The sequence below is a fragment of the Phaseolus vulgaris genome, chromosome 5 (genome assembly GCF_051622355.1).
Source record: "Phaseolus vulgaris cultivar YP4 chromosome 5, ASM5162235v1, whole genome shotgun sequence".
In the NCBI taxonomy this organism is placed as follows: Eukaryota; Viridiplantae; Streptophyta; class Magnoliopsida; order Fabales; family Fabaceae; genus Phaseolus; species Phaseolus vulgaris.
Window position 1 is genome coordinate 27,754,720 of NC_143502.1, and position 26,123 is coordinate 27,780,842.

Below are 26,123 nucleotides of genomic sequence, written 5' to 3' on the forward strand. Positions count from 1 at the left end.
ACGTAAACTTAAATGTGATAAAATTCTAGTTTTGCAGCTATGCGGTTTATAATTATTTTATAATTTTATAATGGATAACTTTATTTTTATAATATTTATAATAACATTTTCATGTATAACAATAAGATTACTCTTTGACAATTAGAGAAAATTATGAAATAAATAAATGAATAAGACCGCGGGAGATGGAGAAAACATTAAAAGAAGAAAATAACTCATTAAAAAATAAAGTTTTCCAATGAATTCTACTATAATATGTTTTAAAAGGCTGGTTAAATTATTAAATTAAGATAGATTGCATTAGTAAAAAAATTGAAATAAATATTTTTTCAATTTTCATTCTTAAGTAGTATCTTTAATTACACTTATATAAAATGTGATTATTACTAATTAGTGGCTTATACACTAACCATTACTTATTTGAGTAAAATTACAAAAGAAAAAAAAAAAAAAATATATATATATATATATATATATATATATATATATGCAGAGAATTAATTAAAGTATTGTAGGAATTTCGTATGAATAATATTTTTGACTTTAAATAAATATAAAGTTAAAAACCAACACAATTTAAAAAAGCTAAACTGATTTGTCCGCGTTTTCGTGGTAAACCATACTATTTGACGTATATAATGCCTTTTAATGCAAAACAAACACAAACAAGAAGTTCCATTATGTGCTTACATAAAAATAGATATCTACGAAGCAATGGAGTTTTATTTAATGATGGATCTAAAACAATTTTGGCCTTCACGTTAATCTTTCTTTAATTTTACTTTCCTACTCATCTTTCAGTTCTCCTTCAACAACAAATATAACCTTGTTCAGGATAATGCCAAGGGGACCACGTAGTACCATCATATTACATTGTTTGACTAATATACATGCCAAAGTTCCTCCTAAATTCACAACAACAAAATCACCTACGTAATTTCACCTCCATCAACCTCTCTTTCTCTCTCATGCATACATGCCCTAGAAATATTTTATATTTATCAACATGTAAAACTCGTAAAGAAATGTTAAAATTGTCTTAATATATTTTTTGAAAACGTTTGTGCCATGGGAGACTAATCCAATAATATCTTATTGTTAGGCTCAAATGATCTATAGGATCATTAACTTCAACTCTTAATGTTTGGTTGATATTGATCTTTGGTCTCGATGGTAAGTCTTGGTCTCAATGTAGGGTACTTGCAATCAGTCTGACGCTTAAGTTAGTGTAAGTTTGATGTTTAAAACTAGGTATTTTTAAGGAATCATTGACGAGTGTTTTTATCTCGGAGTACTTCCTTTTTTATAATACAATTTTATCCGTCCATACATGTACGAAACTCTACGGAAGATCCAAGTGGATCCTAATTGCATTTCTAGAACATGTTTAGACATAATACGTCTGCTTAATCATGCTTAATTATTTAGGGGGTATGTGCTAGTCAAGCATGTAAGGATTGTGACACACGTCCACCTCGCTTAAGGATAGTAGGATTTATTTAGTTAAGATGTATGTTGATGTTGGAGATGACTTCGTCTATTCTTGAATGACCCTCTTCTCGGTCCTAGGTAGTACATTGGACCCAAGGCTCTAGTGGGCTAACCTAAAGGGCCTTCGAAAAAAAATTATTTTCTTTGTCAGGATACTATCCGTTCTGAGTGGTATACTTGCCCGCAGGTTCGAGGAGAGCAAAACATTCGAAGAGTCTATAAGGTGAAGGGTGCATTGGGAAGCGCACATGATAGAGATGTGAATTTTTTTTAGATCGTAGTTGTTGGGATAAAAGGATTTGATAGTTAGGATGGATGTGATGTTCCATTTGCTTCACGACTTGTCATGTCTATATATAGTGGACCTTGTGGGTCATTTGGGTTGCTACCATTTATTGTATATTTGTCCACAATAATACCTCTCTGCATATTTTTCTTATCGTTTCCTTTTAGGTAAATAATGTCATCATTTTCTTTAACACTTATTCATCATTGGGGTCATCGGCTGAGTGGGAGACTTTGCTGAAAATAACATTTTTTGGTGATGTTGAGTTTATTAGTCTTGTAGGCGAAGGGTCTAGTAGTTCTAGTGATTCTGTCGAGGTTAGCCGAGGGTTTCCTGGTGTCGGAGAGGTTTGTGATGATAGTTATGGGTTGTCCTCATAAGTAGAGGATGTTCAAGGAGTAGCCAAGAATGATCCCCTGTAATGTATGACTACGCGTGGGTTGATTCTCAAGTACGAGAATATTTTGGAAGTATATGTGGTTTTCATTGTTATGGTCATTGTTTAAAATGTCGATATTTTGAAGCCTGAAACTCCTAACGACATCATTTCCTTTCATCGATGTTCATAAACCGACAATGTTTGTTGTCATCAGAATGATTCGAATGTAGATTTTTTCTTCTTTTTTTCGGGTTTAATAACGGACGTTCACGTTCAATTCCCTTTAGATGATTCACCATGGGGTTTGTTGGGTGTTAAATGTTGCTCCTACACAATTGCGTCTAAATAGTTGGGTGTTGTTGTAAGCCTTTCAGATTTTGTGTTTAGTGTTGTGTTTGAGGGAAACATCTTAAGTCTTTCTCCATTACTATAGTACAAGGCCAAGTGATCGTGCATGGTGTGGTGGTTGTTAGTCGGTTAGTCAAGAACTTTCCTTCAAGGTCCTTTTATTTCATCGCACACAAAATTTAAGGGAGATTTTGTAAAAGTCTTAATTGAGAAAGAGGGTCGACCTTATTTTTATAAAGGAAAAAACCTTAAGTTCCTTTTATATTGGACTAAGGACCTCGTGTGATATCACATATGGTCGAGGTCATGTATGAATAGTGAGGATTTGAAGACCTTAGTTGTTTTGGACCATTTCCCACACAAAATTCCTACACGAAAACTTCTCGGCATATACATGTCCCTTCATCACGCTCATTATATTGACGATATGTTTTACACTTGTATTTAAAGTTTTGGTTTTAAGTCGGTTGAGTTTATTTTCTTGGTGGATATAATTGCGTCAATGAATTCTCAGGCAGTAAAATACTCTGCAAGGATTTAGACTTGAAGAAACAATTTGAGTCAGCCAAAAAGGTCAAGGATGTTACGAAGGTTGTTCCTCCTATATAAATTGTTCCTCCAGTCGATCTTTTCCCTTCGCAAGAGCCAAGGAAGAACAAGCGGGACAAGGATAAGTCCAAGTCTTCCAAACAACACTCTGATAAGTCGTCTTCCAGAAGGTCATCAAACTCCAAAGGTTGGTTCTAGCTTCTCGAGTCTAGATTTCTTGGTTCAAGGTGTTCTTTTGTTGAACAATGTCACTATTAGCATTAGCAACTCTGAAAAAGAGATGTATACTTCAACGTTTGTTGAAAAGTTGAATGATACCTTCATCAATTTGTGCTCTCGTGCTCTCATTGTTGGAAAATTAACGGGATCTTAGTTGATGAAGAAAGGTTCCTTGGAACTCAAGGGGTTTAAATCTAAATAAGTCGGTGACCAGAGGCACTCAAAGTGTACGTAACGAATTATGGCCATGATTGAGCATTTTGGAAACTATCGACCTCTTGAGCTTTTGGGATGGTTGGTAGATTGGAGTAAGTTGGATCTTTGTGTTCAGTGTCGGTCTGCAGAGTTATAATCCCACTCCTTTCTAGCTTCTGCCTCATTCTTGCATTTTTAGATCTGAGTGCATCAATTTCTTTCGCTCTCTTTTTCTTTAGTGTTTCTATTTCTCTTTGCAAGTTCATCATCATTTCCATCTAATCAACATAGTTATCATGGCGTTCCTCGTACTGGCATCTATTGCTCATCATGCTTCGTTTCGTAACCATGTACTTTGTTAAGGGGTTTTCACTGATCTCATGGTGGGCGCTAAAATGTTCTTACAATGTCGAAATGACCCTATAGAACCCCTAACTTCAACTCCTACTTCTTAGTCTATCATGATCTTCGTGTTGCTTCATGTCTCAAATTCAGTCTATATCTTGGTCTCGGTCTAGTTTGGTCTAGGTTATAAGTCTTGGTTTCAGCGCGGGGTACCTATAACCATGGTTATCAAATTCGGGAGTTAACTTATTAACTCGTCCAATTTTACGTTCTTACTTACCTTGGATCGGTTGACTCTGAAGCAAACTCATTTTTGGAGTAAACTCAGTAAATACGTATTGAACTTGGTGAACTCAGTTAAACTTGCGAGTCTGCAACCGAGTTGACAGTTAAAAGGGTTTTTCTTTAAACCCAAAACGACCCATTTATGAACCCAAAATTAGACAATCTCACATTGCCAATGTTAGGGATTGTTCGCATTCTTCCTGGTGGTGTGTCTTTAATGACTTTTTTACGACAAGTGTACCATATCAAAAGTAATAATTTATCCCTAAGGATGGATATCGAACCCACAAGAAACAGTTGAATTATCAAGTATAAGATTGACTAAATAAAAAACAAAATAATAAAGTTTGTTGGGAGTTTGTTATAATGATTGCAAGAATTATAAAGAAAGCAAGTTAAAGAGTTTGTTGGTTCAATTGGGAAAATTGGGATTGAGGTTCATCATTCTTACTCTTTTTTTATTTTGAAAAGCATAGTAATATTTTAAAGCATAGTAATATTTTATCCTTTGATTGATGTTGATGCCCATATAAAATTCATTTATATTAATTCTTCGTATATAAAATTATTAAGAGAGTCTCATAAATATTGATTCCTCGCATATTTATAAAAACTCTTTAGCATTACAATTAGATGTTGATAGTAATTAACATTTTAAATCTATTTCTAGCATTCAAATGATGTTAAACATTGTCATTTGGGTTAGAAACTTAGAGATACTTTTTAGTCAAATCTAAGGATCTAGATCATGATAAATAAGCATTACAAATAAAATGACAATACCAATCATTAATCAAGAACATAATATTATATTTAAATGTCATTTCAGTACATAAGATTTTGAACAGATTACTCTCAATCCCAATGGGTAGAATTAGCCACTCATGTTGGCCATTACAAGCATGAAAAGTAAGAAAAGAAGATCCATGATGTTTATCTTTGGCGGATGCCTCCTCTAGGATTTTCTAACACCTTCTGTCCACCCAAGTGATGTTTAGGATTGTGCCTCACCCCTCATATTTAACCTAGGGCTTAGGCTAAGTGACTTTCGCTTGGGCAAGTTGGACGAAAACAAGCCCAACATCTCTGGAGTGATTTTGCCTGACCGAGATTGGGCTCGCTTGGGCAAGATCCTTTGGGAGCTTATGGCTTGGGCGAGTGTTTGGAGCGTTCTAACTTTCCCTTTTTATCTTGTATATTCTAACTTTACCCTTTCATCTTCATTCTTCCCTAGAATCTTGAAATTAACACAAATTTGGGAATAAACTGTTCTTATTCATATTATAATAAAAAAATATGTAAAAAAGGTTTAAATTAATAAATTATGGGTTATATTATAGTTATTTTATCAATTAATATCCATAAATGTCTATATTTTAATATGAAATATAACACTTACTAGTCTTTGTTTCAATCGTTGTGCGTTGTTCCGATCTTGTTGGAGTTGGTGGTCATGTTAGTGGTGGCTTTCGTTGTCACGTTCGTGATCATGTTTTCTCTTTCAATCTCCATTCTACTATCGTAGTCTTTTTTCGCAATCGTGGTGGTGCATTGCTTCATTCGTCGTGGTTATGTTATGGTCATCTGGTGCGTTTGTTTTGGTTTAGTGTTTTCTTAGTCAACAGAGTATTGGAAACTTTTTTAATCTAGTGCAAAGTTTTTTTTAAAGTTGGATCATATGTAAGAGAGAATATTGGGAGGGTACATTGAGAATATTGGGAGGGTACATTGATGACTTTTTACGGCAAGTGCACCGCGTTTGTCAAAAGTAATAATTGTCCCACAAGGAACAACTAAACCCTAAACCCTAAACCCTAAAAGACAGAACAATTAGATATCGATCCCACAAGGAACAGTGAATTATCGAGTACAATAATCGCTAAATATAAAAACAGAACAATTAAAAGAGTTTTGAATTAATTGTGTTGGCACTGATCAATAAGAAAACAAACAAAGAATTAGTTGTTTCAATTGGAAAAATAAGGACTAGTTTCATCTCTCTCACTCTCAAGTATTTTGATTAGCATGTCAATATTAAGTTCTTTGATTGAAATTGATGCCCGTATAAAAATCATTTATATCGATTCCTCGCATATAAAATCCTTAAGAATGTCCCCTAACTATCGATCCCTCGCATAATTATAAGAACAACTTAGAACGAAGCTCAGACGTTTAATAGCAATTAACATTTCAAGTCTATTCCTAACACTCAAATATGTTAAGTATTGTTGTTTAGGTCCGAACCCTAAAAATACCTCCCGGTCAGATTTAAGATTCTCAATTTGTCACGGAAAATTAAAAGTAAAACAACAATACCAATAATCAATCAAGAACTGAATATTAATATATAAAATATCACCTCAATACATAAGAGTTTGAGCAGATTACTCCCAATCCCAAAGGGTAGAATTAGCCACGCATACTTCTATCACCTTCCATTCTCCCAATTGGGTTGCAATTCACTCTATGGTGTTTTCCTCTCAATCTGGCACCCTAAGGTTGAGCCTCTAGCCCTCTATTTATCCTAGTTTTCTAGGGTTAGGTTGTTTATTGTGTCGCGCTAATGGGCTAAATGATAAAACATAAAAAAGGCCCAATCTTTCTTTGCATCTTTTTCCATTCTGTGACCTTCTATCTTTATCTTTTTAGCTCAAATCATTCATCTTTAATCCAAATCTCCAATCTTCCTTAGAAATCTGCAATTAACACCAAATTTAGGAATAAAATACTCTTATTCAAATAAAGATCGTAAAAAATGTAAAAAGGTATAAATTCATAAATTAGGGATTATTTTATATGTAAATTAGCAATAAATCCTCATAAGTGTCTATATTTTAATATGAAATATTACTGAAATTAGACACTTATCATACATGTAGAGTCGTTTTTTTTAATTGAGAATGTTGGGAGTTTTTCCAATTGAATTTTACTTTATTTTTAGAATATTCTATTTTTAAATATTTGTTAATTTATAACCCCAGAACATCCACATTTATTAAAATAAGTAAAAAGGCTCCATTATATATAATGTTTATCTAGGATCCAATTACATAATTTTATAATATTTGTATTGTATGAATTTATTTATTTGAAGTATTTTGAACTTATATAATTCTCATTAACTACTAAATGTAGTTGTTTTATTAATATAGTGGAGTTTTATTTTAAACACTTTGATTAATTGTGTGATTGAAATATTTTTTTTCATATATGAAGTAAATTCTTAGGAATCTATGAGTCAAGTTTAAGGAGTTTCCACGAGTTTACGTAGACTCTTGAGTTTGATAACCTTGTCTGCAATCACTCCAACCCTTAAGTCAATATAATCTTTCAAAAAAAAAATTGACCTAAGAGTACCTCCCTTTTATACTAATTTATGGGCCTATACCTGGAAAAAATTTGCGAAAAGTCCAAGTGGATTATAATTATGCTTTTAAGATATATTTAAATGTAATATATCTACTTAATTATTTAAAAGAGCACGTATCATGTGTCAAAAATGCAACAAGCATTTATCTCTCACTTCAAAATAGTTTGACACTGATATTTGCTTGTTAAATATAATTTTGTGTCATTATTAAATATTTCAATTTGAATTTCAAATACAAACAAATTTATAAAAAGATAGGATGAGAATATCATTGATACCCTCACCTCAAGTTATATATACCCTTATTAGGTGAGGAAAATAAAGTAAAAATAATAATATTATATATAAATATATATAATATGATAATGTACTTAGTGGAAATTAAAATAGCATGTAACATACTTAAATAGAAGTTAAAACCGCAAAAATACTAAATATAAGCTCGCAAGGGACTCCTAAAGAAAAAGCTTGCAAATGATAAACTTTGATTGGATCACGTGTTAACCTAATATGTTTGACATCCAGCTGGCCGGTCCCATGTTGAAATTTTTTAAACCAAAAGTCACATTTTTATTTTATTTTGGAAGTCATTTTATAACTTCTGTAAGAAAATACATAATGAGAAACAATAATTAAAAATAAGTCTTACCAAGTTTTATAAAATATATAATATTATATTAAAAAATGTGCAAGTAAACTTTCCAGACAAATTATTTAGAACCAAAATTATTATTTCTTACTATAGTAGAGCTCAAGCCTGTTCATCGAACCCTATACTCAAATTAACCAAGTTTTGAACCATGCCATTCTATTTTTCCTATTTAAAAAACTTAAAAATATAATTGGGTAAATGTTTATAGGTTTATTTTAAATGAAACAGTTTAATATCAGTAGCTTGTGCTGGTTTTTAAGACAAAATTTACATTACAAATTATTGAGGCAAAAATCTAATTGTAATAAGAAAATAGCACTCGAAATATGAAATCATCTGCATCTAATTTTGCTGTCTGTTTTGAAATGGCATGGCTTTTTCCCTTTAATTGCATGAAGGCATTTAATCTTCTTGAATTTCCATTTTGCAGGACCTAAAAAGCAGGTGGAATTAATTTAAAATTAGTTAAACGTAAGTAAGGTTTCCATTTTTCATCTGAGTTTTCAGGATATTTTGTTGAATCAATGGTGTTTGTATTGACGGATCGATCCTGAAGGGAGACAAAGGTATAGCCACATAAATTTGTCTTATTCCATTATTTGATACTATGGTCCCATCATCCATTCCCAACTCACTGCAACTGCATCCCTTTTTGTTTTCATCTCAAACTCTCCATTCTACCTTTCTTTCAAAAGCGGCAACCTCTCAATAATAATAATAATAATAATAATTAATAATATATTATATTACTTACCAGTAGAGACCAATGCTAATTTATAAACTCATTTCTTTCTTAATTCATTCAAATATCTTTTAAAAACTAAATATTATCTCGAAAGACGAACAATAATAATCTCAATTTTATTTCATTTTTAATAATATTAATCAAAATTCAAATTCCTTCACACATAATCATGCTACCTCATTTGAAATTTACATATCTTCTCAACTCCAACTCCTCCTATCCTAACATGACAATAAATGAAAGTAGTACTGTCTGTATATGCTTCTTTCAGGAAAAACATAAAAGAAATAAGTTTCTTTAACATCTATATAGTAAAAAGGATTATTTATAACTTTTCAAAGATTTTTTCATATTTTGTAAATAGTAATTTATTATTAGATTGCTCAATATATCATGACTTTTTGTTTAAAAAAATTTCATGTCTTCTGTTAGATTGTGAATGTATGATCACTGATACATTTTGTAAGTAAAAGAAAAACTATTTTGTAGACGGAAGAAAAATATATTTAGAAGAAGTAATAAGATGAAAGTGATACAATGATATATATCCAATTTCACCCTCTGCTCTTGTGTGTATTGACTCCATAGTCCTCTCCCTGAAGTGAGCACAACCTGACATGTGCCTCTATATATACCACTTTCTCATTCGTTTCACCTCACTTCCAATAACAATCAACACCACCACCTTCTTCTTCTTCTTCTTCTTCTTTCTAAACCATCTCATATTCTCATAATATACTTTTATCCTTCCTTCTGTGATCACCATGCCTGAGGCTCCCAGAGACTCCAACATAGAGCATGACCTTGCTGAGAAAAACAGGGAGATTCTGAACTTCATAGAGGATGTGACTGCTAACGCAGATGAAGTTCAGAAGAGGGTTCTTTCTGAAATTCTGTCCCGCAATGCAAACGTTGAGTACCTGCGACGACATGGTTTGAATGGCCAAACGGACCGTCACACCTTCAAGAAGCTTCTCCCTGTCATTACCTACGAGGATGTCCAACCTGACATTAACCGCATCGCCAATGGTGACACCTCTCCAATTCTCACCTCCAAACCCATCACCGAGTTTCTCACCAGGTGCCCTTGATTTTCAACACCATAATAAACTCTTGTTCTTTGCTTGGCTTTCATCATCCACCCTCGCATGGAAATGTCATTTTGAACTTCTCACACAAGTTAAAGTCAACTTGTTAGATTTTACTGAAATTCTTTTTTGTTAAACTGTCTTGAAAGATTTTACTCTTATATAAAACTACAACTTTGTACTTTCTTATTTTCTTAGTAAATATTTATAAAAGAATATCAAAACAAAAGTTTAATTCAATCTAAGTTATTTACCAAAAAGTTAACAATTAGTATTGATATTAGTGATGGATTTTATATAAGATAGTAATGTTTTTGATAATATGTGTGGTTGGGTTGGTTATTTGATTTGTGTTGGGTTTTGTAGCTCTGGAACATCAGGGGGTGAGAGAAAGTTGATGCCAACAATTGAGGAGGAGCTAGGGAGGAGGTGTGTGTTGTACAGTCTGTTGATGCCAATAATGAGCCAGTTTGTTGCAGACCTTGAAAAAGGAAAAGGAATGTATTTGATGTTCGTAAAATGTGAGTCCAAAACACCTGGAGGAATAGTAGCTCGTCCAGTTCTCACAAGCTATTACAAGAGCCCCTACTTTAGGGATAGACCCTACGACCCTTACACAAACTACACAAGCCCAAATCAGACCGTCCTCTGTCCTGATTCCTACCAAAGCATGTACTCCCAACTCCTATGTGGCCTTAGCCAAAACAAAGAGGTTCTCAGAGTGGGGGCCATCTTTGCTTCTGGCTTCATTCGTGCCATTCGGTTCCTGGAGAAACACTGGACCCTCCTTTCCAATGATATCAGAACAGGAACTTTGAACCCTTTGATCACTGACACGTCAGTCAGAGAGGCTGTAATGAGGATCCTGAAGCCTGATCCCAAACTTGCTGATATGATTCACAAGGAGTGTAGCAAGGGGTCTTGGCAGGGGATTATTACCAGGCTTTGGCCCAATACAAAGTATGTGGATGTTATTGTGACTGGGACTATGGCACAATACATTCCCACTTTGGATTACTATAGCAATGGCCTCCCACTGGTGTGCACCATGTATGCTTCTAGTGAGTGTTACTTTGGGGTCAACCTCAACCCTCTTTGCAAACCTACCCAAGTGTCTTACACCCTCATCCCCACCATGTGCTACTATGAATTCCTACCCGTCAACCGAACCACTGACCTCACTCTACCTTCTAGACCAACACCAACATCTCTCAATCATACACAACACCAACAATTGCTGGAGCTTGTTGATGTCAAGCTTGGTCAAGAATATGAGCTCGTTGTTACAACTCATGCTGGTGAGTCAAATTTAAGTTTTATTCCGTTGTTGATCTCCACCTTCATATCATGAAAAATCACACATTCAAATTTTATTTGTAAACGTTTGCCATGTGGTTTTGAATGGGCCCGGACTTGGGTTTACTAATGAGCATGAGCATGACAAATGTTTCAGGACTTTATAGGTATAGAGTGGGAGATATACTAAGAGTGACAGGATTCAAGAACAAGGCCCCACAATTTAGCTTTGTATGCAGAAAGAACGTTGCCCTGAGCATAGATTCTGACAAGACTGATGAGGTTGAGCTACAAAACGCAATGAAGAATGCAGTGACACACCTGGTGCCATTTGATGCACTGGTGAGTGAGTACACAAGCTATGCCGACACCACCACAATCCCGGGACACTATGTCTTGTATTGGGAGCTAAGCCTCAAAGGGTCAACTCCTATTCCACCCTGCGTGTATGAAGATTGTTGTCTAACAATGGAGGAGTCACTCAACAGTGTGTATCGCCAGGGTCGTGTCTCAGACAAATCAATAGGACCCCTTGAGATCAAGATTGTGGAACAGGGCACCTTTGACAAACTCATGGACTATGCCATTAGCTTAGGGGCATCTATTAACCAGTACAAGGCACCAAGGTGTGTCAAGTTTGCTCCTATAGTGGAATTGTTGAACTCAAGGGTAACATCCAACTATTTTAGTCCTAAGTGTCCTAAGTGGGTTCCGGGACACAAACAGTGGATTCATTGTAATTGAATGCAATGTTTCTATTGGAGGATGGATAATTCTCTGATGGATTTTTATTTGATCATATTATGTAAACATTTTGTATTTATCTATCTGAAATTTTAATAATCTCGCATATTCAATTTTTATCAGTAGAGAGATAGACAAAAATTTGTATGATATAATAAAAAACATCTAACAGGAGAAAGTTAAGTAATTCTCTATCTAGAGACATATTAGGGAAAAGAAGTTAATTACTCTGTTTAGGTGAAGTCTATGTTTTAAGTTGCACAATGTAGAGTGATTTTCTCATCTTAGCCACTGTAAAATTTTATCCACTTGAATAGTGTTTTTTAATCATTTTTTTGTCCTGTTCCTTTTCTGTCTTTTTATTACCTTTCTAGCAGTTTATGATCATAAGAACGTCAGGTTGGAACTGGCTTTTACAATTTTAGGCAGCAATCATGATGCCCAGTTGCCCCACTGAAGTGGCAAGGGGCTTCTTTCCCATAAACAGAAACGAGAAAGGCCTCACTTGTGAACTTTCTTATTCTATAGTTTTCAGAAAAAGCATGCCAACTTTATACCACTATCAACTCCAGCTAACCAATCAATCACAATGAAATAATAAATGGTTGTAAATAATGTGCACAATAAACCTCTTTCACTTGGTTTGCTGGATCATTAGGATATTCATTATGAGTGCTCATATATGAAAAACTTGGTTTGCTAGATCATCATGATATTCCTTATGAGTGGTGACATGCTTATGAGTGGTGACATGGTAACAATTGTATGATATTCCTTATTAGTGGTGAAATGGTAACAATGGTATAAATTAATGAAAGGAAATAACAGAAGTCAAAAAGTGACAGAAAGTGATTGAACGTAATTGCACGAAATTGCAAAATTGTGGATACATTTATTTTGATTTACTTTAATAATATATAATAAAATTATAAATACTGGAACCTATAAAATAGGAATACTAACAGTCGTGTAAACTGACCATTAGTGCAATAATAACGGTAAATAATTTAAGGGTAATAAAATTTGAATTAATAACCAACATTTAAGGCTAATAAAATCTGAATTAATAACCAACATCCTCCCTTAATCCTGATTTGGAACAACCTTCATGCCCAACAGATCTCTTAACTTGATGAAAACATCGATCTTCAATGGCTTAGTGAGAATATCTGCAATCTGATCATGTTCTTCCCAACTTCGTCTCACAGGAAGTGATATCGAATATCAAATATGTTTACTTCTTTGATGAAAAATCGGATTCTTTGCAAGATTAATTCCAGAGACATTGTCAACATAGATCTTGATTGGAACATCTAAATTAAAACCAATTTGAGTCATGATATTGCTGAGCCAAACTAATTGAAAAGCACGATGTTGCTGCTACATACTCAACTTCACAAGTAGATATGCAACAATTGACTATTTCTTTGATAACCACAAGCAAACAGTCTTTCCTATCATAAAACAATATTTCTTTGCTACAGGAGAAAATATTTCTTCGTAATCATAGCCTTCTCTTTGCTCTAATCCCTTTGTCACCAACCTTGCCTTGTATCTATCAATCTCACCATTTGCTTTCACTTTAATCTTGTACACCCACTTCATATCAATTGCTTTGTGTCCTTTTGGAAGATCAGTGAGTTCCCACGTATTTTTTTCTCAATCGTCATCAAATCTTCATTCATAGCCTTTTGCCATTTGGGGTGTTGAATGGCATTTGCAAGTCTCACGGGTTCTGAATCTGCAAGAAAAGCAAAGTGAACCAAATCTCCATTGTCATCAACTTCATCATCAAGATTTACTTTGCAATCTTGAAGGTGTACAGGTTTTCGCTGCTGCCTTCTTGGTCGCTCCATCATAGTTGCAATAGGAGCTGCAACTTCAGGTTGAATTACAGCTTCAGGTTGAACTGCAGGTGCTTCAAAAGTGACTCCATATTCCGCATCATCGTTTAAAACGTAAATATATCGTTTTTTCAAATCCATTTCAGTTACTACATTCCATTGTCATTCCTCATCTTCGGCAAATGTAACATCACGACTGACAATCACCTTCTTTGTCATTGGATTGTATAGTTTGTATCCCCCATGTTTATATCCAATGAAAATGCTCTTCACTGCCTTATCATCCAACTTCGATCTTGCTGCCTTGGGGACATGAGCATAAGTAATTGACCCAAATACCTTCAAGTGCTGCACATTGGGTTTGAATCTACTTCATGCCTCAATCGGAGTTGTGTTAGGAACACTTAGAGTGGGTAATCTGTTTATCAAATATACCGCACATGTTACGGCCTTAGCCCAAAAATAATTTGGCATACCTTTTGCTTTAAGCATGCTCCTCGTCATGTCCATGATTGTTCTATTCTTTCTCTCGCCAACTCCGTTGTGTTGAGGTTTGTAGGGACAAGTTATGTTATGCTACAACCCAAGTTCTTCACAGTGCCTCTTGAACTCATTAGACTTGTATTCACTCCCTCCATCACTACGCACCATCTTAATTAGTCTGTCACTCTGTCTTTCAACAAATGCTTTAAATATTTTAAAGCAGTGGAATACATCATCCTTGTTTTTCCATAGTTAAATCTAGGTTTTCCTTGAAAAATCATCAATAAAGGTTAAAAATACTTATTACCTCCAATTGATGATATGTTCATCGGGCCACAAACATCTGTATGAACAAGCTCCTAAGGAAATTTTGCATGCCAAGGCTCCTTAACAAATGGTATCCTGTGATTCTTTCCAAAAATGCAAGTCTCACACAATTGATCAAGGTGATGAATATGGGGTAAACCATTCACTAAATTTCGTTTGGAGAGATTTTCCAAACTCTGAAAATTTAAGTGCCCAAAGCGTAAATGCCACAACCACGATTCATTATTCGCTATTGCATTTAAGCACTTGAAATCACCCATATGAAAATCTACTGGAAACATGCAGTTTTTTGATAAAAAGGTTTTAAGAATCAAACAACCTTTTTTATATCAAAAATTGAGAATTGATTTTCAACTATGTGCATCACGTAACCCTTTTCGGCCAGCTGTCCCATACTCAACAAATTACTTTTCATATCAGGTACATAGAAAACATCATAAATGTACGTGTGATCACCATTCTTCAATGTGATAAGAATTCTCCCTTTTCCAGTCACCGGAACGAACCTGCCATCACCGAATTTCACTTTTGTGCGAAATGAGTCATCCAAACCTGCCATCACCGAATATCACCTTTTGATCTGCACTCATTTGCATAATGGTCGTGTTTATGGCAGTTATAACACTCCACATTTGATTTATTATACATTCCTCCTTGTCCTTCGCGCCAAGAGTTATTTCAACTTGGATTGTGATTGGAACCAGTGCTGTTTTGGCCAACGCCTCCATGATTTTGGCCACCACGACCTTTGCTGGAATAGCTATCACCATGTTCCCATCCTCTGCCTCGTGAACTACTGTGTTTATGATAAGAGCTACCAATTGAGGCTTGCGCTTGTAAAGTTTGTTCAATTGATTTTTCAATCTTATTATCATTCATCCGTTGCTCATGCTCTCGTAGGGAACCAAACAATAACCTTACTGTCATTGTTGAAATGTCATTGGCCTCTTCAATTGCGACAACAACATGCGACAACAACATGTTCAAATATGGGAATTAAAGACCTCAAAATCTTCTCCACCTTTGCCTGCTCCGAATGTGTTTCACCATTGCTCTTCATCTGATTTGTCAAGGTAAGAACTTTATTTATATAGACATCAATAGTATTTGTGGTTTCCATCTGCAGTAGTTCATATTGGCGTCTTAGGGTTTGAAAGACGCACCCTCTTGATCTTGTCATCACCTTTATAATTGATTGACAAAATGGTTCAGACCTCACTTGCAGTTGTTGCTCCTTCTATCTGTTCAAACGTCTCGTTATTCATCCCTTGATGGATGAGATACAAAACCTTATTGTCCTTCTTCTTTTGGTCACGAAGCATTACTCTTTGCGCCTCAGTTGCATTAGCAGGTAATGCAGACACTCCACTTTCAACTACATCCCATAACTCATGATAATCAAACAAAACTTTCATCTACACACACCACCAATTATAATTTTTTCCTTCAAGGATAGGGACTGATAATTGGGTAGAGTTCATGATAACAAACTGACTCTAATACAAGTTGTAGAAACTAATTGAAAGAAATAAAGAAGGCAAAAGGTTGTAGAAACTGATTGAACGTAATTGCACGAAATTGCAAAACTGTTGAACGGATACATTCATTTTGATTTACTTCAATAATATATATAATAAAATTACAAATACTAAAAGCTACAAGAATAATACTAACAGCCATGTAAGCTAACTATTAATACAATAATAACCATAAATAATTTAAGAGTAATAAAATTTGAATTAATAATTAACAGGCTATTAAAATTTAAATTAATAACTAACAAGATCTAGTAGATTATAATTGAAAAAAAATAACTTTTTTATGAAATGATTTTTTTTAATTATATTAACTAAATTATAAATATAAACTGATAAAAGTAACATTTTTTATTCATTATTCAGTACATTGAGGTTTGCAATTGGATAAAGCGTGTTCATTTTTAAAATATGTAAAACCCATTTTTTGTATTATAATATAACACGTGTTTAATGTAAAAACTTATGATGAAAAATACTTTAATGTAAAGAAGATAGAAAGGATTGATAGAGAGTTGAAGTAAATTGTAGGATAAAGATGGTGTAGTTTTTGGGAGAGAGAGTGAGAGAATATGGGGAAATGTGACGTTGAGAATGTTGATAAGCTTGGAGGGAATAGTGAAAGTTTGGAATGAGTCCAATGTCTTTATAAGAAATAGTTGTTGTGTCAGATTCTGTCACTGAATCAAGGAACTAAAACCATGTGTGGGTATTAAATGAACAGAGGGGACTTCTGTTCAAGGTTCAACCACTGTTTCCCTAGTAACGTCAAAACCAAACCACACGAATTGTGTCATGTTACGATTTTCTTTTTGTCTGCACCTGGTTACAAATTTTTAAGTTGCCAACTATTACCAGATTAATGTATTGGTGTCATCCAAATCACTCCAAAACATGTCTGCATCATTTAACTTTAGGTTAAAGATTTATTATATTAACACAATTAATTACATGTTGGGAGAAAGAAAAATCTTTTATTAACACACTTTAGGTAAATATTTCACAATTACTCTGATAAAAATTGTAGAGAGAGACCACTACGCACTTCCATGTTTAAGGTCTACAAATATTTGTGTAGACAGTTCAATATTTAGGTCAATAAAATAAGAAATATAACAAGTTATAAATAATTTTTTTAAAACTTAAAATTGGTCAATAAAATATTGAAAACAAAGTTGAGGCTAATACGTTAAGAATTATATAAAATTTGGATAACAGAGTTTAAAAGAGAAACAGAGTAAGATTTTTTCGTAATGATAATGTCTTGTGCCGTATACGATGGGAATGTCCCGCTCTGTACCCGACAAGGACAAACCCATCTCTGATCTGACCATAAACTGGCCGGAAAATTGCAGTTGTAGTAAGCAGAGGGAAGAAGTTCATGGATGGTAGTGAATAACACTCAGAGTTGTGTTTCTTTCGTGTTTCCTACAGCCAGTGAAAACAAACAAGAGCAGCTTATGTTTTTCCATGGTCTCCGGATAATCATGTACTGTTCCAGACAATTTCGGAAGATATAGAATATATCATAAAAAAATAACAGACAAAAAAAAAGGAAGATAAATAATAAAAGAATTTTTTTTTCTATTTTTTTATTAAAATCAAAATAGAAGATCAAAATATATATTAGTAGTACACTTATTTTAGGTTTAACTAAAGAAAGAATATAAAGAGCCCGTAAATGATAAAATCTAAAAAGACAAATAAAAGCTAGACATATATAGAAGAAAAAACAACTAAGAAATAGAAAAAATTAAGAATTAGAAAAAATAAAATTGATATTAACTTCCTTCTAGAAGCCTTGTATCCATATTTTGATATTCCCACAAGTTGGGAAACAAATATTGATGAAACCCTGCTTGGAATAAATACTCTTGAAAGATTGGGGATTTAAGACTTTGATATAAATGTTAGTTGCTCCGTTGTAAAAATGTGAAGCATGAATGAGACCCTCTTAATTTTTCCCTAACAATGTGATAACCTATTTTTTTTTATATATTTCATACGTTTCATACGTTCATGAAACGTTGGATTTGTTGCAATGTATCTTGTTGAGTCATTGTCACATTATAAAAGAGATGGTTGCTCAAAAGGAACTTTGAAATCTGGAAGAAGATATTGAATTTCACATGTAACAGTGGACATTGTCATGTATTCAACTTCACAGTAACTCTTTGATATTGTTCCTTGCTTCTTTGATTTCCAGGATATGAGGGAATTCCCAAGATAGACACTAAAACCAATCACTAATTGCAGGTGCCCCCAATCACTATCACAAAAGACTTTTAGATGAGTGTTGGAAGAAAAAATAAACCAAGACTTGAAGCTCCTCTAATATATCTGAGAATTGTTGCACTATAGTGAGAAATTGTAGGCTTAGCAAGAAATAAAGAAAGTTGTTGCACAAAAAAGGTTATATCAAGTTGGGTATTAGTGAGATACATAAGTCTTCTGATCAGTCTTCTATTGACTCGAGCATATGTGAAATGAACACTTCTAGTAGAAGACAATTTTGCATGATTATCAATAGGAGTGAGTGCAGGTTTGTAGGTTAAAAGACTTGTATCGGTTAACAATTCCATTGCATATTTTCTTTGATATATCATTATCCCTTTCTTACTTCTTGCTAGTTCAAGATCAAGAAAATATCTTAAATCACCAAGATCTTTAATCTTGAAATGTCTGATTCAAGGCTTGTTTGATTCTATGAATCTCCTCTTTATCATTTCTTGCCAAATTATACCATCCACATACATCAATAATGTTGTACAAGATCATTCAAAAGAATTAATGAAAAAGGAATTATTATTCATAGATTTAGTATACCTCGCAGAAAGCAAAAAGGATGACAGTTTGGCAAACCACTCCTGATGGCTTGTTAGGCCATATAAAGCCTTTTCTAATTTACAAACTTGTCCTGTTGAATAAAAGTCAATCCAGGAGGAGCAACCATCCATACATCTTCTTTCAACTCTCCATGTAAAAAGGCATTGTTTATGTCTAACTATTTGAATTCCCAATAATAGATAGAAGCCGGAGAAAGAAGCAACCTTATGGTGGTCATCTATGCTACTGGTGAGAAAGTATCAAGGTAGTCAATGTCTTCTGTTTGTGTGTATCCCTTTACCGCTAACCTTGCTTTATACCTTTCAATTGTCTCATTAGCATTATATTTTATTTTGAATACTCATTTACTACCTATGGTAGATTAGTTCTTAGGCAGAAGAGCAGTCTCCCATGTTTGATTTGACGCCAAGGCAATCTCACATTATATAGGTTTTCTCCAACAATTATATTTCACAACTTCAGAATACGTGTTTGGCTCAACATGTGAAGAAAGACACATAAAAAATATGTGTAAGAAGGTGATAACTTTTTATAAGATAAAACATAATTCAAAGGATATTTAACTTTTGAAGATGTATTGGAAACATTAAGATTACAATGATAATCCTCTAGATACTCAGGTGGTCTTTTTATTCTTATACTCATGCAGACTAGCTGATTTAATTAAGAATTTTGTTTTGTTTCTGTTAGAATATATGGCCTTAAACGAGAGGGGGGGGGGTGAATTGTCTAAGAAAGATTTTCGTAAACTTTCAAGCCTAGAATGAAAATACTTCAATAAAACCTTGATTAAGAAATCAGTTTTTCAAAACATAAAGCAAAAGCACAATACTGGAAAAACAATCGGTTGTTTTACCGAAACAATCGGTTGTTTATACCAGTTATCAAATGACAAAACTGAATTTAAAGAGATAGGGATAGAGAGATTGTACACAGTTGTTTATACTGGTTCACTCCAAACCCAGAGCTACATCCAGTCTTCTCAGAAACCCTGAGGAAATCCACTAAGCAATCACACCTTGATCACTTACACAACAACCAAGAGAATGACCTAGAACACCTCAAGAAACACACTCTCCTTGGCCAACACACTTACACCAAAATTGCTGATCTTGATCCCCTCAAGAACACACAACCAATCTTAGCAAACACAGAAACAAAACTTGTTTTACAGAGAGTACAAGGATTACACTTGTTACAGAAGATAATCTGAAATCAATACAAGCAAAATCCTATTCCACAACTTTGATCAATCACACACTCTTAGCAATCTTAGCTCTTTGAAAAACTTAAAAACTCTTAGCAAAAACTTGTCAAAGATTAAATGTCAAATCTGTTTTTCTGAATATATTCAAAGATGTAGTTTGTTATCAAATCTTAACAAACTCTTAAATTGGATTAAAAGATTGGTCAAAGTATTTAATGATTGGAGCGTAAGCAGTTAAAACATTTAAAGCTCAGTTAAAGAGAAAACAGTTTTTCTGTTATGGTCCCAAAACAAACAATCGGTTGTTTCCTCGAATCAATCGGTTGTTTTGGTTCTTAACAGTTCAACCATTTTAAAAACAGTTTTCAATCTTTTTCTCAAAACACCTAAGTATAAACAATCGGTTGTTTCGACAAAACAATCGGTTGTTTTAACTTAGTTTGAAAACATTTTACTTTCACAAAGATTGAGATTGCTAATGCTTTAGATTTAATCAAAGGGTGGATTACAACATATAAACTACCCCAGAACTAAGCTAAACCAGCACAACAAAGGCTTCAACATCCTTCAAAGGGTTTGGATCCTTCAAAGCTTGAACATCACTTGGTTCAACAATCTCCCCCTATTTGATGAAGACAAATCCCTGGTGCTTGTGTTTGTTCAGATTAAATCTGAAGCAGTACATGCAAAAAATAGCATTTATACTACCCAATGCTTCTTACAGCAGCAAGTTAGATTTTTACATATTCCAAGCATAAAGCATGATAAACAATCGGTTGTTTACACGAAACAATTGATTGTTTCTATCAGCAGCAACAGAAAGCACTTTCATATCAGAGATTTTAACAGATTATACAATATCAGATAAAGATATACAAGAACCAATTAATTCTCCCCCTATTTGTCTTCACAAATAGACTTTAGCATGTATCAAAAACAGATTTAGGAGAGATTATTAAGATCAAGAATACCTAACTCATTTCTTAAGAAGAAAAACCTCTCTTTTGGTAATGGTTTGGTGAAGATGTCAGCTAACTGCAGTTTGGTCTCCACAAACTTCACTTCACAGTTCCCATTTTGTACATGATCCCTGATGAAATGATGCCTTATCTCAATATGTTTGGTCCTTGAGTGCTGAATCTTATTTTTGGTAAGATTGATAGCACTTGTGTTATCACACATTAAGGGAACCTTGCTGATTTGTAAACCAAAATCTGCAAGTTGTTGCTTGAGCCATATAATCTGTGCACAACAGCTTCCAGCAGCAATATACTCAGCCTACACATTTTCCAGCAGCATCTGCATCCATGTAACAGCTTGATGGCATTGGAGTGCTAGCTTCTTTGCAACTCTCCATTTCAAATTTCTTGAGAATCTCCTTGCAATACTTTGATTGACTTAAGAAGATCCCATCCTTTGTTTGCTTAACCTGCAATCCAAGAAAGAAAGATAGTTCTCCCATCATAGACATTTCAAACTCACCTTTCATTGCAGCTACAAATTCTTCACACAATCTATCTTGTGTAGCACCAAAGATGATATCATCAACATAGATTTGCACAATAATTATTTCTGCATTTGACTTCTTGATGAAGAGAGTCTTGTCTACCATTCCTCTTTCATATCCATGAGATAGCAGAAAGTTGCTAAGCCTTTCATACCACTGCCTTGGAGCTTGTTTCAGTCCATACAAAGCTTTCTTCAACTTGAAGACATGGTTGGGATACTTATGATCTCCAAAGCTCGGTGGTTGATCTACATAGACTTCCTCATTGATGTAGCCATTCAAGAAGGCACTCTTGACATCCATTTGGAAGAGTTTAAAACCACTCATACATGCAAAGGCCAGCAGCAGCCTCACAGCCTCCAATCTAGCAACAGGAGCAAAGGTCTCACCATAATCTATGCCCTCTTCTTGATTGTAGCCTTTGGCAACTAGCCTTGCTTTGTTCCTTGTGATCACACCATCCTCATCTAGCTTGTTCTTGACAACCCATTTTGGACCAATAATATTCATTTCATTAGTTTTAGGGACAAGAAACCATACCTCATTCCTTGCAAACTGATTTAGCTCTTCATGCATAGCTTCAACCCACTTCTCATCCTTGAGAGCTTCCTTAATTGACTTTGGTTCAATTTGAGAGACAAAAGTTGTGTGCCTGTAGAAGTTTGAGATGGAGCTACGTGTGGAGACACCTTCCTTTATCTGCCCTATGATGTTATCCACTGAAAGATCTCTAGGAATCCTCCACTCCTTTGGCAGCTCACTTTGTTGCAGAATTTCAATCGGTTGTTTCTGCGAATCAACCGGTTGTTTTTCTGCACAGATTTCCAGCTTCTCCAAAATGATGATCTGTTCATCTTCTTCAGCACTGGTCTTTGGGATTTGATTGATTCTGTGATCTACATCATCAAAGACAACGTGAACTGATTCTTCTACAGTCATCAACCTCTTGTTGTATACTCTATAGGCATGACTTGTGAGTGAATAACCTATGAAGATACCAAGGTCCGCTTTCTCATCAAACTTTCCCAAGTTTTCTTTTCCATTGTTGAGTACGAAACAGCTGCATCCAAAGACTTTGAGGTGACTGATGTTAGGCTTCCTTCCATTGAAAAGTTCATATGGAGTTTTCTTCAAAATAGGCCTTATAAGCACCCTATTCATCACATAGCATGAGGTGCTCACTGCATCTGCCCAAAAGTACTTAGGAAGTGATGATTCACTAAGCATTGTCTTTGCAAGCTCTTCAAGAGACCTGTTCTTCCTTTCTACCACTCCATTCTGCTGTGGTGTTCTTGGAGCAGAGAAATTGTGCAGAATTCCCAACTTCTCACAGAATTTGCTAAACTTCTCATTCTGAAATTCTCCTCCATGATCACTCCTAATAGAACCTATGTTGCTGTTCTTTGTGTTTTGTAGTCTTCTTGCTAGCTTTTTGAATGCAGCAAAGGCATCACTCTTTGATTCCAAGCAAAGAGTCCAAGTGTACCTAGGAAAGTCATCAACAATAACAAGAGCATAATAATTTCCACCAAGACTCATAGTTCTTGAGGGTCCAAAGAGATACATGTGAAGAAGTTCAAGAGGTCTCAAAGATGAAACAACATTTTTAATTTTGAAAGAACTTTTCACTTGTTTCCCTTTTTGGCATGCTTCACAAATGTGATCTAATGATTCTTGACATTCTTAGGAATCATCTTGAGTTGGATATGAGATAGGCACTTTATCATAGAATTGGATCAAGGTTCTATGAACAAGAACTCACCAAGACTAGTACCAAAACCCAAACTCATATGGAAGTTCCATGTATTGTCAAATTGAACCGATTAAAATGGAACAAGAGGCAAGAATACCGAATAGAATTGCTGGAAAAATAAAAGCACCGAACCAAAATCAAAAACAAAAGAAGAACAGCCAGCTGAAATTACAAATGCTGAACCAAAAAGACAAAGAACACAAACTAAGATATGAACATGAAAAGAGAAGGAAGAAAGGAGAAGAGAAAGCTCATGAAGATGGAGGAATGGTTGGATGATCACGCCACTTAGAGGATGGTGACTCCAAGATGAGTGTGCAAGCCGCCACTTGAGGTAACCATTGAACTCTCAAGATAAGACTAGTGAGGAAGGCACAAAGCTCTCCAATGCTCTCTCAAAAATTGAGTATAGTTTCTCTAATCAAAACTCAAATCTGAATTGTACAAGCTAAGCACCTTTCTTTATAGCCTAGAGGTGCTGAAAAATAGGTGGGAAAATTCAAATAAACTCATTTGAAATTCCCACAAAAAACAAGTCACATGGGAGGTGTGACCTTTTTCTACTATGACACCTCCTAAAAACTACACCTACACCACTCTCCTAACACATGGACAATGTGACTTTATTTTACATTTTCACACTTCTTTATTTAATAACCACACCTCCTAAAACTATACAAGAGTATTTCAAAGCTTGGCCTTGCCCCTCATGGGATGGACTTGGGCTCTTTGGGCTTTGGCCTTCTAGGGCTTGGGCTTGGGCTTGGGCTTTAGGCTTGGGCCTCATCTTTATTTTATGTCTTCTTTTAATTTTGAGAAGACTAGAAGGACGAACTTCAAATGTGAGGGTGGATGTCCTCTTCCTCCATTAATAAAAGCCTCCTTTATTTGATTATCATCACTTTTTGGCATGCTTCACAAATGTGATCCCTCTCAAACTTGAGTTTTGGCAGCCCAATCACAAGATCTTTTGAAATTAGCTTGTTCAAATGATTCATGTGAATATGAGCAATTCTTCTATGCCAAAGCCAAGATTCATCTTCCTTGGATAGAAGACATCCAATTGAACATGGTGAAGAGATATCTAGAAGATACACATTATTAACACTCTTACCTGTTGAACCAAGTGGTGTTCAAGCTTTGAAGAATCCAAATCCTTTGAAGGATGTTGAAGCCTCTACTGTGCTTGATGTTGCTGTGCTGGTTTAAGCTTTGTTCTGGGGTAGTTTATATGTTGTAATCCACCCTGTGATTAAATCTAAAGCATTAGCATTCTCAATCTTTGTGAAAACAAAATGATTTCAAACTAAGTAAAAAAAACCGATTGTTTTTGTCGAAACAACCGATTGTTTATACTTAGGTGTTTTGAAAAAAAGATTGAAAACTGTTTTGAATGGTTGAACTGTTAAGTACCAAAACAACCGATTGATTCGAGGAAACAACCGATTGTTTGTTTTGGGACCATAACAGAAAAACTGTTTTCTTTGACTGAGCTTTAAATAATTTAACTGCTTACGCTCCAGTCATTAAATGCTTTGACCAATCTTTTAATGCAATTTAAGAGTTTGTTAAGATTTGATAACAAACTACATCTTTGAATATATTTAGAAAAACAGATTTAAGAATTAAGAATCTTTGGCAAAGTTTTTCTAAGAGAGTTTTTCAAAGTGCTGAGATTGCTAAGTGTTTGTGATTGATCAAAGTTGTGGAATAGGATTTTGCTTGTATTGATTTCAGATTATCTTCTGTAACAAGTGTAATCCTTGTACTCTGTTGAACAATTTCGTTTCTGTGTTTGCTGAGATTGGCTGTGTGTTCTTGAGGTGTTCAAGGTCATTCTCTTGGTTGTTGTTGTGTAAGTGATCAAGTGGTGAGAAGACTGGATGTAGCTCTGGTTTAAAGTGAACCAGTATAAACAATTGTGTACAATCTCTCTATCTCTAACTCTTTAAATTCAGTTTATTTGTTGTTTGTTGGTATAAACAACCGATTGTTTCTACAAAACAACCGATTGTTTTTCTGGTACTATAATTCAAGATAAGCACACAAGGAGCATAACCTTGAAAGCATCCAATCACAAGGGAAAGCAAGATTCAAGTGATGATAGTGATGAGGAAAACCTTAGCTTGCTGTCAAGAAAATTCAGCAAATTCCTAAAGAGAAACCGCAACAAAGACAACAACAAGGATAGGTATGGAAACAAGAAACCTAATGAATTCAATTCAAATAACTATACTTGTTTTGATTGTGGTGAGCAAGGTCATATAAAGGCAGATTGTCCCAACAAGAGCAAAGAGAAAAAGACTAGTTACAAGGAGAAGAAAGGCAAGACAAAAAGAGCCTACATAGCTTGGGATGAAAATGAGGTGTCATCATCAAGTTCTTCATCAAGTGAAGATGAAAAAGCAAACATATGTTTGGTAGCTGAAAATGATGATGAATCTTGCAGGTCAAGTGAGGTAAGTTCATGTGCTTCCTTAAATGAACAAAATTACAGTGAATTGCTTGAAGCTTTTCAAGAAACACTTGATGAAGCTAATAGATTGGTTCTTTCAAACAACCGATTGAAAGATCTTAACAGTTGGCTTGAAAAGAAAGTTAAATCACTTGAAGAGGATCTGAAAAAAG

General features: G+C 34.5%; 2 protein-coding genes across 2 annotated transcripts in view; one reads left to right on the plus strand and one right to left on the minus strand.

Moving 5' to 3' along the window:
• Window positions 1–9,522: 9,522 nt before the first annotated feature.
• LOC137835315 (indole-3-acetic acid-amido synthetase GH3.6) lies at window positions 9,523–12,091 on the plus strand. The gene is made up of 3 exons (XM_068643772.2): window positions 9,523–9,945; window positions 10,319–11,250; window positions 11,406–12,091. The coding sequence occupies exons 1-3, from the start codon at window positions 9,629–9,631 to the stop codon at window positions 11,990–11,992; spliced, it is 1,836 nt and encodes a 611-aa protein (XP_068499873.1). The 5' UTR covers window positions 9,523–9,628; the 3' UTR covers window positions 11,993–12,091.
• A 3,763-nt stretch (window positions 12,092–15,854) lies between these two features.
• The window catches only part of LOC150027548 (uncharacterized), a 103,517-nt gene continuing 93,248 nt past the window's right edge, over window positions 15,855–26,123 (minus strand). Inside the window, exons 9-10 of the mRNA XM_090302912.1 lie at window positions 17,459–17,609; window positions 15,855–16,021 (exon numbers count right to left, since the gene is read on the minus strand). Of these exons, the coding sequence (XP_090159038.1) occupies window positions 15,855–16,021; window positions 17,459–17,609 (318 nt within the window). The remainder of the gene's footprint in view (window positions 16,022–17,458; window positions 17,610–26,123) is intronic.

What these genes read in the sequence shown, in the direction of transcription:
- LOC137835315 (XM_068643772.2), top strand. Translation starts at nt 9,629, where the DNA reads ATGCCTGAGGCTCCCAGAGACTCCAACATAGAGCATGACCTTGCTGAG. An exon ending in ATCACCGAGTTTCTCACCAG is followed by an intron (nt 9,946 to 10,318) that starts GTGCCCTTGATT and finishes TGGGTTTTGTAG; the next exon opens with CTCTGGAACATCAGGGGGTG. An exon ending in CGTTGTTACAACTCATGCTG is followed by an intron (nt 11,251 to 11,405) that starts GTGAGTCAAATT and finishes CAAATGTTTCAG; the next exon opens with GACTTTATAGGTATAGAGTG.